This window comes from Callorhinus ursinus, unplaced genomic scaffold, assembly GCF_003265705.2.
Source record: "Callorhinus ursinus isolate GAN/ISIS: 27379988/994484 unplaced genomic scaffold, GSC_fseal_2.0 scaffold49, whole genome shotgun sequence".
Taxonomy (NCBI): Eukaryota; Metazoa; Chordata; class Mammalia; order Carnivora; family Otariidae; genus Callorhinus; species Callorhinus ursinus.
The window spans coordinates 5,047,566-5,061,667 of NW_027397111.1; the positions used below are offsets into that span (position 1 = coordinate 5,047,566).

Consider the following 14,102-nt stretch of genomic DNA (forward strand, 5'->3'; position numbering starts at 1 on the left):
CTGTTGTGTGCTGTGCTGGGGCCACCTTAGTGGGACAGCTGGTATGGGCTAGGGGCCCATGGCTTGCTGAAGTGGTAAGCCAGCTAAGGCACCCAGACGCTGCTCCCATCCATGTTATCAAGGTGGAGGGGGAATGTAAACCATAGCTCTCACCAGCCCCTCCAACCCAGAGAGATTTTCAGGAACTTTTCAATTGTTTGGCAGAATTTTAGGGCTGGCTTTTAAATATTCCAGTTGCTCTTCTAAACTGAGTTTTGTTTTGTTTTTTTTTCCTTCTGTGCCCCTGGTTGTTGGGACTGGTGTGGGCTAGTGGCCTGGGGCTCACTGAGGTGGCAGGCTGGCTATAGTGCTTAGACCCTGTTCCTGTCTGCACTATCAAGGTGGAGGGGAGTGTAAACTATGGTGCTCATCAGCTCCTCTGACCGAGAGAGTTCCAGCAGCTCCTTTGCCATTTGGCAGGGCTCTAGGGCTGGTTCCTTTATATTCTAGTTGCCCTTTTAGGCCAGCTTTTTTTTTTTTTTGTGTCCTGGGCAGATGAATCTGTTAGTACTTAGTACTATCCCTCCCCAATGTAATTCACAGCAGCAGGGGTGAGGTTCCCTTCATTGCCATGTCTCTGTCTTGCTGTTTTCTATGTGTCTATCTTTTGTTGTGCAGCTGTTCAGTCAGCCCTCAGTTCTTCAGGAGGAATCGCCCTATAAATAGGCATAGATTTGGTGAGTTGAGGATCTTCAAGTGGTCATCTTGGACCGGAACCTACCATCTCTGTTTTAAAGTCTATTTTGCTGATGTAAATATTGCTTTTTTGTCTTCACTTCCATTTGCATGGAATATCTTTTTCTGTGTGTATGTGTTCTTAGCTCTGAATTGAGTCTCTTGTAGGCAGCATATTAATGGGTCTTGTTTTTTACCTGTTCCTCCACCTCATGTTTTGGAGCAACTAGACCATTTACATTGGAAGTAGTTATTGATAGGTATGTACTTATTGCCATTTTGTTAATTGTCTTCTGGTTATTTTTGTAGGTTCTCTGTTCCTTCTTCTCTTGCGCTCTTGTCACTGATGACTTTAGTGTAATACTTGGATTCCTTTCTCTTTATCTTTTATCTAAGAGAGATTTTTGGCTGTTGGTTACCATGAAGTTTATATATAATATCTTAAGTATATAGCAGTCTACATTAAGGTGATGGTCATTTAAGTTTCAGTACTTTCTAAAAGAACTTCATTTTTACTCTTTTCCCTCCATGTTTTATGTATATGATGTCCTATTTTACATCTTTTTGAGTCCGTTAACTATTTTTTAAGATATAATTGGTTTTATAATTCTTGTCTTTTAATCTTCATACCAGCTTTACTCCCTTTAGTGTATGTTTACTTTTACTAGTGAAATTTTTATCATAATTTTTAAAATTTCTAATTATGGCTTTTTCCACTTAAGGAAGTCCCTTTAACGTTTGTTGTAAGGCCAGTTTAGTTGTGATGAATTCCTTTAATGTCCGGGAAACTCTTTATCTCTCCTTCTATTCTGAATGATAACTTTGCTGGGTAGAGTATTCTTGGTTGTAGGTTTTCTCTTTTCATCAATTTGAATATAGTATGCCACTCCCTTTGGGCATGAAAAGTTTTTGTTGGAAAATTAGCTGATAGCCTTATGGGTTTTCCCTTGTGTGTAACTGTTCACTTTTCTCTTGCTGCTTTTAAGATTCTCTCTTTATCTTTTTGTCATTTTAATTACTATGTGTTTTGGCGTAGACCTCCTTGGGTGCATTATGTTTGGTGTTCTCTGTGTTTTCTGGACCTGGATGTCTGTTTTCTTCCCCAGTTAGAGAAGTTTTCAGCTATTATTTATTGAAATAAGTTTTGCTCCCATGTTTCTCTTTTCTCCTTTTGGAACCCCTATCATGCAAATGTTATTATTCTTGATGAAGAGTTCTCTTAACATATCCTCATTTTCTACAATTCTTTTTGTCCTTTTTTTATTCATCTTGAGTGCTTTTTACTACCCTGTCTTCCAGATTACTGGTCTGTTTTTCTGCATCCTCTACTGTTGATTTCTTCTAAGGTGTTTTTCCTTTCAGTTATTATTCAGGTCTGCTTAGTTATTTTTCATATATTTTTTTGAAGTTCTTAATGAGTTCATTCACTCTTTTCTCAAGTCCAGTGAGTAGTTTAGGACCACTACTTTAAACTCTTTATCAGGTAGATTGCTTATCTCCATCTTGTTTAGCTGGTTTTTTTTTTCCTCGGGTTTTTGTCTTTTTCTTTTGTTTGGATCATATTCCTCTTATTCTGTCTGACTCTCTGTGTTTCTTACTATGTAGTAGGTAGGTCAGGTATGTCTCCTGGTCTTGCAAATAGTGGTCTTCTGTAGAATGCATCCTGTGGTGTCCAGTAGCACAATCCCTCCAGTCACCAGAAACAAGTACTCCACAGGTGTCCTCCATGTGTGCTGTGTATGCCTCCTGTTGTGGTTGGGATGCAACCGCTATGGGCACATTGGTGGGCAACACTTGCCCCTGGCATGGATGGCTGCAACTACTGTGGGTATAATAGTGGGTGGGACTAGCTCCCCCCTCCCTGGGGAAGGAATTGCTCTAGAAAGGCACTGGTACTGTCTGGGGCTGCCCCATGGGCATGGTAGGAGCTGCTTTAGAGTTACAGGGTAGATGGATAGTGTCAGAACTCATTTCTACAACTGTCCAGCTAGCGAGGGTGAAGGAGGGCAAGAAAAATGATGCCTGTCAGCACCTCCATTCCCAGAGAAAGCTCCTGCAGATACCGACCCCACTCTGGCACATGTCCTAAAATTAGTTAATAATTCTCCTGGATGTACACCACAGGCAGTTTTCAAACTGCTATTTCTGTGCTGGGTCTCAGGTCAAGGGATACAGTGTGCTGGCCATTTAAGAGCAGAGACTTGGTTTGCTATCCCCACCCCCCCGAGTTAAGCCCCAGTGATTTTCAAAGCCAGCCTTATGGGGACTTTATGATATAGCCCCCCAAGGCCAGAGGTGCCAGATTTGGGGCTTGATCTCCTTACTCCTCAGGGAGGACCTCTAGTGCCTATAATATCCCTCCCCCATGCGGGTCATCACTGTCCCATGGTTCCCTACCATGTTTCTTCCCCTCCTATCCTTCTCAATGTGGCCTTCTCTTTAAGCCTTTAGTTGTAGAGATCTGCTCTGCTACTCTCAGGTCATGTTTAGAGTGAGCTGTATTACATATTAGTTATTTTAGTGCTTCTGTGGGAGGAGGTGAGCTCAGGATTCTTGTACTCTGCCATCTTCCTTCCCATCTTGGGGCTTTAACCCTAGCCCTAAATCTGTGTGGGTACAGACATCTGATAAAGAATTATCAAGGGCAGACTTGTTGTTGTTGTTGTTCACACATATCCAAGGCTGAGACGTTTATCCTTACTGACTCTCTGGGGGACAAGATTTCCTAGTTTACCCACTGAAATTGTTGCCCTTCAGAAACCCCTGGCTTTATTCAGGGGTCTCTGATCTAACTCCATCCAGTCTTTTTCTCTTGACCCTGTAGGGGTGACCTATTAAACCTTAGGCTATAGGCCATTAGGAATTAATACTTATCTTACTGGATTTATACTTCCTTCATTTTGGCATCAGAACAATCTCCTTCCCTTCCACACCAGTTTAGCTATGCAATACAAAAAAACCTTTTTAAAGTCTTACCCAGATTTTTAAAGCACGCCAAGAGGATTTGTCTGAACATCTAGTTAGTCATAATGTTGAACAGTAAAATCTATTTTCTTCTTATTACACTAAGTAATATATCCAAAACATAATGGTAGTGAGAGCCATCATCTCTGTTCCTAAGACCATGTCTTTGATATGTCACTATTTAATATATTCACTGTTAGTTTTCATCTTTATCATAGCTAGGTAGTTTCCTCTTCTTACGGTGTCACTTGGGATAGCTGCTGAAATGTATCAAGGATTATTTGACATCTGATAGAATAATTCACATTTGCTACTGACATTTATATATATAACTCTTGTATTTTTTTAATGAGATTGATAATATACAAACATGGAAAAAATTCAAGCTGTGAAACTTAAGTCCCTTCTTCCCATTGTAGTACCAAGTTCCCTGGTTCCATTCCCCTACAGAGACAGTTAATTGTGACTATTACCGAAGATGTTCTCTACATACTCAAGCATTAGATGTGTCCCTCAACTCAGACAAACAGTAAACTATATGCACAGTTCTGCACTTTGACTTAGAAAGAAATTTTAGAGAGCTTCTCTACTACTTATAAATAAAATAAAAAGACCGCCATCCAGCTTGAGGCCAGAAAATGCTTCCTCCATTTTAAGAATAGCAGTATACATTATCTGCAAGTATCCTAGAATCAACGACTATTTTAGTGGGAAGACCTTAGAGCATGCTGTCCAAAAGACCTTACTGCTATGACAGAGATATTCATTTCTGCACCATCCAAATGTAGTCACTAGACACATGTGGCTCTCAAGCACTTGAAGTGTAGCTGGTGTAAGTAAATACATTTTTACTTTTGATTACTTTTAATAGCTACATGTGGCTAGTGGTACTGTATTAGCTCAGCTGGAAGGTTGTAGAGGCCATCGTCCTGGTTTTACAGAAGAGTGATTTGAGCTGCAGAGAAATGCTTTAGTGGTAGAACCGAGATTGGAACTTAGTTCTCCTGTCCTTCTCTTCGTTCCTCCTCCAGTCTTTCACGGCTTCTACTTGCCTACATACTTGGGGGTGTGGGGAAGTGACTGTCAAAACCAATATGATTAAACCCTTCAAGATGTTGCTCCTGCTGGGATTCACATAGTCATACCCATTCAACATCACTGGTTTCCTTTAGCTGTTTATTCCTTACATCGCTAGGTTTTCTTGAAGCTTTTTCCCATCTATACAGCTCCCCCTCTAGCTTGATGTCATCATTACCTCACAAGGAGGTGCGTTGCTGGTATTTCCTCCACTTCCTCTACGGCTCCTAGATCACCTCCAAAAGCCCCATTTCTCATCATGTCACTTGGCTCACAAGCCATCAGCAGTTACCATTGCCTACCCACCCAATGCAGTCTAAAATTCTTTGTTCAAGGTTCTCTATAAATGCAGGCTCTTCTTCTTTCTCTAAATTTTTTTTTAAATTTAAATTCAACTAGCCAACATAGAGTACATCATTAGTTTCAGATGTAGTGTTCAATGATTCATCAGTTGCATATAACACCCAGTGCTCATCACATCATGTGCCCTCCTTAATGCTCTCATTTTAGTATGGTTTTTAGATTTCTAGAAAAGCTGAAATTATACTTCAGACAGTTCCTGCATATCCTGAATCCAGTTTCACCCGTTGTTAACATCTTACATTACTATAGTACATTTGTCACAACTTCTGAACTGACATTTGTACAGGACTTTCTGTCCACACCTACTCATCATTGTCACCTTTAGCGCCCCCTATTCTGTTCTAGGCTTTCAGACTTTCCTTGCTCTTCATGACCTTGACATTTTTGAGGCACACTGGGTTTTTCCTATGTTTTTCTCATGGTTAGACTGAGGTTATGGGTTCTGGGGAGGAAGACCGCAGAAGTGAAGTGCCCTTTTCACTGCATCGTATCCAGGGTGTATGCTATCAACATGACTTATCATTGGTGATGTTAAGCTTGATCAGTTGGTCAAAGCAGGGTCTGTACCTTGTTTCTCTATTGCAAAGCTACTTGTCTCCCCCAGCTCCATACTATAATCACTGGAAGCCAGTCACTAAAATGCAGTCTACTCAAAGGGTGGGAGTTAACTTTTACTTCTTTGAGGGGGTTGTAAATACATGAATTATTTAGAATTATTCAGTGAGGAAGAGTTGTCCCTTTCCTCTCATTTATTTAGCTATTTATAACAATATGAACTTAAGGATATTGGTTTTACACTTTGGACTACAATTCTACTGTCATTCATTATTGTGCTCAAATTACCCCATCATTAGCTACTGGGGCTATTTTAGGTTGGTCCTGAATACTTTCAGCATGCTGCCCCACAGATAAATAGGTTTTCTCAGCCCCTCTTTTTGGCACTGCAAGAGCCTCCAGTACTAGAGTTTGCCAATTCTCCACATACGCTGGTTTCTGTTATTGGAGAACGGTGCAAGAAATCAAGATCCGTGTCTCGTCTGTGTCAGCCACACGTCCCACACAACCAATCTTGATGATCACCTACCCACGTACTCCTTGTCTGCACAACACTCTCCCTGCACTCACCCTGAAATCAACAGGGGCCTACCAGCAACATTTTGTTGTGCTGACTAAAATGTTCTTTTCCTTCTACACCTGGTTGAAATTCTCCTTCCATAAGGCCCCATTCAAAATGCCCCCTCTTTCATGGCACCTTTCCACAACTACTCGATATCCCACAGCCCTCGCTACTATCAAGCACTGTGTTACATCCTATGTTACAGTGCAACACATTTATATCCCTAAACTCAGCAGTTAGCATGTAGCAAATGAAATGGTTGTTGCTTAATGACTATCAATTGACAAGTGTAAGGTCAGTGTAAGATGTATTCTCTAGCGTCTATCAGGGACAAAGACACAAACACACACTCTAAAGTGAAACAAAAAAACCCTCCTGCAGAACTTTATGTCCAAGGGACCCTTCTCCATCTCATGTTTGAAGATCTCCTGTTTCCCATATGCTACTGGGAAAATCAGAAGGAAGAGCCTCATGACTTTCATCCCTCAAAACAGGTGAGGACATGCACATGTTTAAAGATAAGAATCAGTTAAATACCCTAAGGAAACTCACAGAGCAATCCCAAGTCAGGAAAGCTTATGTTCACATGAAACGATTATCTTGTGCAAGCATTTTTCTAGAATCCTTCATCTCCTGCCTCTCTTGGTCCTATCTATCACCTAGGTGTTGGGGATGCAAATAGAGCAAGCTTTTGTCCTGAGGTGTGGGAAGGGCCGGAGCTGTTGGTGTGAGAGACTTGAGAGGGTGGGGTGGCATCATAAATGGGCAGGCCCAGGTGGCTAGCATCTGCATTTTCCCTGGCAGCAGCACCGAGGGTACAGAGAAACAGCCAGGCTCAGGAGGAGCAGCTCCTAAGGCAGATGTGTGCCCTCTCGTCTTCCTGGATGCTGTGGATGCCCCTTCCCAGGGCTCCCTGGCTCACCTGCAGATGGTGCCCAGCACACCATCAGTTTCCATCTCTAGACCTAAAGCTCTCCTGCCCAAGAGCTTCTCCGGCAGGAGTACAACCTGGAGGCCCTTAATTCTTACACAGGCCGTCCTCACCCAGCGGGTGACGGGAGGCAGAGGGTAAATGCCTCTGGTCCCTGTCCTGGGAAGGATGACTTGAGGTGTGTTGTCACCTGGTTTCTCAGAGGGAAAACTGCAGGACTGAGCGCTGGGTGCAAACAGAGCCGCCGTCCTTATGAATGCGCCCTCAAACGGGCCTACCTCTTCCCTTCTTACGTTTCCCACCTGATTATTCACTTTCTGAGATTCCCTCTCATATACACTTCCTCCACCCATGTCCTTGTCCCAGCATCTGCTTTCAGGAAAACCTAAATTTGGAAATGCTGCCAAGGCAAGACCCAGGGAACAGTGGCTGCTGGGTTAGGCAGCTCAGAAAGAAGGCCTGGGGTCTCTGAGAAAGGCAAGCAGAGCAGACCATGCTGCCGAGCAAGGAGCATCTGGCTGTGCAGTGGAGACCCAGGTATGACCCTGCCTTCACAGAGCTTGTGGTCAGAGAACTCCCAGCCAGTGCTGCTCACCTATTCAGGCTTTCACCAAGACCGTAAAACACACACAGCCTTTTGCCGAGAGATTCTTGCCTCCAGATCTTGGTCACGTCTAGGTTCTGAGTCCTTGCCCCATGAGGTCATCAACCTGGTTCCCTGGATTACAGATCCATATCCTGCTCCGGAGATGTGACTCGCTTGGCACATCCAGACTCCTGGACATGCCTGTGGTATTTCCATTTTCTTCTAAGTGCCAGTGTTTCATAGTTTCCTAAACCCAACCTCAGCCCCTCCTACTCCCATGCCCAGCCCCAGTACAATTTGAAAGTGTATTTCTGGGAATGATCATGCCTGGTTCATCTTCGAACTCCCAGGTCATAGTACTGTACCTACATATAGATGTTTATGTGTGCTACAGATAGCAAGTTAAAAAGTCTCTCTCTCATATGCCCAGATATTGATTCTAAATACCATTTTCTAACAAAAGAAATCAGAGCTCTGTGGAAAGTAAGTAAAACTTAAGATGAGTCCGGGACATCTCATGATGCCAGAAAGTAAGGATGTGCTAAGAACAAAAAACATGTGGTGGCATGTCCAAAGTGGCCAGGAGCCCACCTGCAAGAGTTCCCAATGGTCAAAGCTGGAGGTATAGGAGCCAAAAAAAAAAAAAAAAGTAATATTGGATTATAATCTAAAGTATAAAATAAATACCCTTGTGTCCATGCTAATATACTGAATAAATAAATGGGCAACTTTTCCTAACAAACAGAAGGATTCCAATTAACAAATGTGGAAGGAAGAGGTGTGCCTGGGTGGCTCAGTCAGTTAAGCATCCAACTCTTGATTTTGACTCAGATCATCATCTTGGGGTCATGAGATCAAGCCCTGCATCAGGCTCCATGGTGGGTGTGGAACCTGCTTGAGATTCTCTCTCTCCCTCTGCCCCTCACTTCTCTACTCTCCCGCACACGTGCTCTCTCTCTCCCTAAAAAAATGAATGAATGGATGAATGTAGAAGGAATGAAGAGAAAATAGAAAATCTCCACCGGACCAACCACAGTAATAATTGAGGCAGATATGCTCCAACAATTAAAATCAGTGGGGAAAATTTAAGGAAAAACAAGATATTTGCATAATCTTAAATTAGCTCCCCTGCCCCTAAATACATGAATCACTGAGAGAAAAATAATAACTTCACAGTGAAGAACTCTGACAGACACCACCTTAACCAAGTGATCAGGGTTAACTCACCAGTAATAAGATATGCTAACCTCACGTACTCCCGATACAGTACATTGAGAAGGACCCGTCACGTCTGTGGTATTCTTCCCCTAAATATGTAACCTTCATCTAATCCTCAGAAAACATCAGACAGACCCAAGTTGGGAGCCAGTCTAAAAAATCATCAGTCCTTCTTCAAAAGTGTCAAGGTCAAGAAAGACAGGAAAGGCAAAGACCGTCACAGGTTGGAGGGGACATGACTACTGAGCAAGGTGTGTGATCCTGGATTAGATTCTAGACCCGAAAAAGGACACAAATGTAAAAAACTGGTGAAATCAAATAAATTCTGTAACTTAATCATCGTGCTGAGGTTGATTTCTTAGTTTGGGTCCTTGTACTGGGGTCGGGTAAGATGTTAGCATAGAGGGAGCTAGGCCGGGGGGTCAGGAACTCTGCATTCCCTCTACAACTCTAAGTCTAAAATAAGTTCAAAATAAAAGTTGAAAAAAAAAAACCAAAACAAAACCTACTGACAAATGGCCTATGAAGTGTTAAGACAAACTGTAAAATATAAAGAGGATCTGGAAGCTCTTAGAAGGCTACCAGGGCAGGAAGCTGCATGCCATGGAGAAAAGGATTTTCTGGAGCCAGAGAAGTTACGGTGGCAGCGGCGGGTCTGGAAAGTTCCACCGACAGCAGCATGGAGGGAGCCAGTACTTTCTAAGTGCTTCACACATCTTACCTGGTTGAGAAATGGGATGGTTTGACACATTGCACCTTGGGAGTGCGGTTGTCACAATTTGTGACTAACAGAATATAAGCGATGAAAGAGAAGGAGCAAGAGAGGAGGACTCCTAGGTTTTTAATCTGAGCAACTGTTTATGTGGTGGTGACACCATTCATTCCTCTGGAAAGGAGAATGGCTTTGCTGGGGAGCGGGAGGGGAGAGAAGCAGGTCAGTTTGGGGCAGGTTGGTTCCAAGGTGCCTGGGTGACACCCAGGTGGGCATGCCTGGAAGGCAGAGGAGTACCTTACGGCTTCAGAAAGTGATCCTCAGAGAGGTGATGGCTGGAACACCCAAGAAGAGGGTGTGGGATCAAGAGCGAGGGGAGGGGGCGACGCAGGGAAGACTGAGGAGTCCCCATCAGGATGCAGAGATGAAAAGTGTACCAAGAAGTCGGGGGAAGTGGGGTGTGTGGGAAGCCGAAGAGAACCAGGAGGGCATGAGATGCCGGGAGCCCCTGCGCTGGGGAAGGGGGGTGAGACCTTCAGTAGTGTCAGAGGCCACAGCATAGGAGGTCATCGGAATCGACACTGGTGGCCTCAGAAGGGAAAGCTGGTGGAGAGGTTGGGGTGGGACCCAGCCTGTCCCTCAGGGGGGCACGTTCAGTGGTGGGAGAGCAGACACAGTGCCAAATAGTCTTTTGAGAAACTTTGCTGGGAAAGAGGAAGATAGCAAAATAGAGGGGAAGTCGAGGTTGGAGGGGTCACCCCAAACTCCATCTCCAGACTGACTCCTCCCAGGAGCTCCCGATGCATATTTTCACCTGCAAACTGGTTCTCTCCACCTGGTTATCCTGCCTGTAGCTTTTTAATATGTGCGCCCAGCCATCTACCTACAAAGGGTCTAAACTTAGGTTGACAAAAGCAGCGTGACCTTTTCAACAGGAAGGTTGAGATCTGAAATAATAATCGAATGTGACTGCCCTGTGCCTGACTCAGGACTCCACGGACGTGATGCTAGGCGGTTCTGGAACCACGTGCAGAGGCAAGATTACCTCACGACCAAGTTCCATCACTCCGTGACCACGTTCCACCCTTGCCCTGAAAGCCCCACACAGAGCATTTTGAGACACTTTTAGATCCTGACAGGAAATTTGCTTGGGGAGGTAAAAGCTGCAGTCACTGAAAGAGAGGCTCAGTTGAGGCTCTCAGCTTTTCCACACAGACATGTGCCAAAGCCTTTTCCTCCCTGTGTTGAGCTGCATTTACAAGCCTTTAAATATTCACACTGGCTAATACTGATGTTTGAGTACCATATCAGTTTGGCTTCCTAGAAATGACTAGATTTTATAACATTCATTCATTCAGTACACATTGATTAAGTGCCTGACCACATGTGGCAGGCAAACTGCAAGTCCTGGAGATGCCTGGATATGGTAAGTACGATGTGGTGTTTGCTGCCCTTGAGGAGCCCACAGACATTTCCCTGAACAGCTACAAACAACATGGAATGTCATAGAATAAAGGCATGTATATTATATACACATCTGTATGTATGCGCGTGTATATCCGAGGAAACACAGAAGGTGCATGACCATCACTTCTAGATGTGATTGTTGGAGGTACGAGAGGCAGGCACGCTCTACGGACCCCAAGATTGGTTTGCCCTGCCGGAGCGGGGAAGAAGGGCCCGAGGCAGGAGGAACAGCATGGGCGGAAGTATAGAGATGTTAATAGGTGTGCGTGGTAACGTAGCAATGGTATTCACAAAAACACTAAAACCAGTACTCATGAAAAGGATGAAAGACATTGACGGGGCACTCACTGCGTGTCAGGCATGACCCTAGGCACTTTACGTTGCACAAGCCATGCGTGTGAGGGAGTCCGGAGCTGAGGCTGAAAGATAGTTGGGGGTTGCTTGAGGAAATGTCTGAATGCGGTGCTACAGGGCCTAGCTGGGTCCCCCTGGCAGGGGAGAGCAAGCACTGGAAAGACTAGACTTGGGTTTTGAGGAGGCTCCTCTGCTGGTGCCGTGGGCTGGGGGCAGTGAGCCGGGAGGCACAAATGTGAGGCTGGAAGCTGTTTCAGGAGTTCAGACAAGTGAAAATGGCAGGGAGGATGGATGCAGGAGACAATGTGGGCAAGAAGAAACGAGCCCTGGAGGCCCCCCACATATCTGGGGTCACAAAGAGGGCAAGAAACATCTTTGGAAAAGTAGATGAGCTCAGCGTGAGGTGCGCACAGCTGAGTGGGCAGCTAGGAATGGAAGTCTAGAACTTGGAGCGGAGGTTTGGACGAGAAAGAAAACGGGGAACAGTTGAGGAAAAGTCCAAATTCACTCAGGCTGAATTTGGCCTTTCAACACGAAGATCACCCCGGAATTTGCCTTTCTCCCCCTGGAGGCCTTATATTTCCACAGGAACACTGAAGGGGAACGTACCTTCCCAGAGACAACACCCCTAGACACGCAGAAGCCGAACATCACAGAGGCACATGTTCCCACATACTCGCACCTGACCTAGAGAGGGATACACGGAGGCACACACACAGGTCCACAGATCACAGAGGTATACATACATCCACACAAACACATACACATATTCATAGGTACACACATACACACACACACACACACACATGCCCAGAGGTAACAGAGGTATATATAAACATGCACTTACCCCCCGACACACGTAAATAGACCTACAGAGGCCACACATGCCCAATCTTCTAGAGGGGGTAAGGCATGTTTTCCAGTATACAGTGGAGTCTTTTCATCTACCCAGCTGATGACCTTCAACTGGAGGGGGAGCAGCCCCATCTGGTCGTTGACCTCCCTCTGCAATTCATTCCGGCAGAACAGATTGCAGGAGGACATCTAAAGGCTCCACGGGTCTGTCATCCCACACTCTGCACAGTCCTAGTCCACTGCACATGAACATCTGTAAGCTGAGCACAACTCCTAAGTAGGCGTCTGTGAGCCATCCACCTGCCGGTCAAAGCTCTGCACTGCAACATTCAACCCCCTTCTCACCAAAGAGCTTCTGTAGGACTTGTCCGTCGTATAAATCTTCAGCCAGATCTTTCACGATGATTCTTTCTCCGACAAGCACATCATTAATCCAGTCAATTAATACCTACAGGGAGAGAGACCGAATAAGAGAAGAGTCATGGGTATTTTCTTAAAGATCAGCTTTCTTATCCCGGACAATTAAAATCTAAATGAACTTCAGATTTGGAAAGCAGCAGAACTGTCCATGTGACTCAGTAGATGGATACAAAGCAGTGTGAACTCTAGGGGCCCTGCTCTTCTTCCGGTATAAGTGCTTCTAGTGCTGGTGACACGAGCGTCCCTGCTTTTTGGCCCCTTACCATTCCTTACCCCAATGGCAAGCGACATTCACACAGTGTTTGGGTGTGTGGCTAGTACCAGGCAACGGTATTGACTCTGGAGTTACACAAACTGGGGTTAGTGACTGACTGACTGATTTTTGTAGCTCTGTCATCTACGGACCTCTGTGTGTACCTGTGCCATTTAGGACTCTAAGGCAGGCTAGTTTCTGCTCTGAGCCTCTGATGGCCCACCTCTAAAATGGAGGAGGAAAAGACCTCCCACTTGAGGTGGCAGAAAAGAATCACATATGGCAAGGGCCAAATGTTCAGTAAATCTTATGAATAAATATGAATATTATTATGAATAAATAAAGCTTTCCCCCATTATGACATTTGGCCCGGTGTTACTATCACTCCTATGTTCAGGAGGGGAGATCAGACACAGAAGTGAACGTATTTGCCAAGGTCATGTTGCTGACTATGGACAGAGACCAGAACCGAACTCTTGTCCGTCCCCTTTTAAGGGACTGTTCTCCTCCTGGCCCCAAACTACCTCTCCGTGAGGCCGGTGCAGTCTCCTCTCTTGGCTCTCTCTCAGCGGCTGTCATTACCTGAGCATGCCCTGCCTCAAGCACCGAGCAGAGCCATTCCACGGGCATCTCCTTTAGTTAATCTGCACAACACCCATGAGAGGGAGGGAGTATTCGTTTCATTTTTCAGGTAAGGAAACTGAAGCTTGTTCAAGTCTGTTGCCTTTTATTTTAAATTTTTTCAGGTCATTTGTTTATTATTTTTATACAGTAAAATTAACTCATTTTAAAAGATACAGTTTGGTGAGTTTTGGTCATTGTACGCAGTTGTGTAACCACCACCACCACAACCAAGATGCAGAGCTGTTCCCTCAGCAGAGGAAGGTTCCTTTGTGCTCAGTCAGTCCCCTTCCCTGAGGACAGGTGTCAGGCAACCACCATAATTTTGTAAAAATGGAATCACAAAGAACACCACCTTGTGTATTTGACTTCTTTAACTTAGCAGAAATAGATCGCCTCTATTACAGGGGCTGTAGCTGGGCTGGGTTTCCATACCTGGGGGAAGCCCGG

General features: G+C 44.7%; 1 protein-coding gene across 1 annotated transcript in view; it reads right to left on the reverse strand.

The window, feature by feature from the left end:
* Positions 1–14,102, reverse strand: part of PARVA (parvin alpha) — a 167,147-nt gene that overhangs the window by 53,268 nt on the left and 99,777 nt on the right. Inside the window, exon 4 of the mRNA XM_025848533.2 lies at positions 12,704–12,806. Coding sequence (XP_025704318.2) covers positions 12,704–12,806 — 103 coding nt within the window. The remainder of the gene's footprint in view (positions 1–12,703; positions 12,807–14,102) is intronic.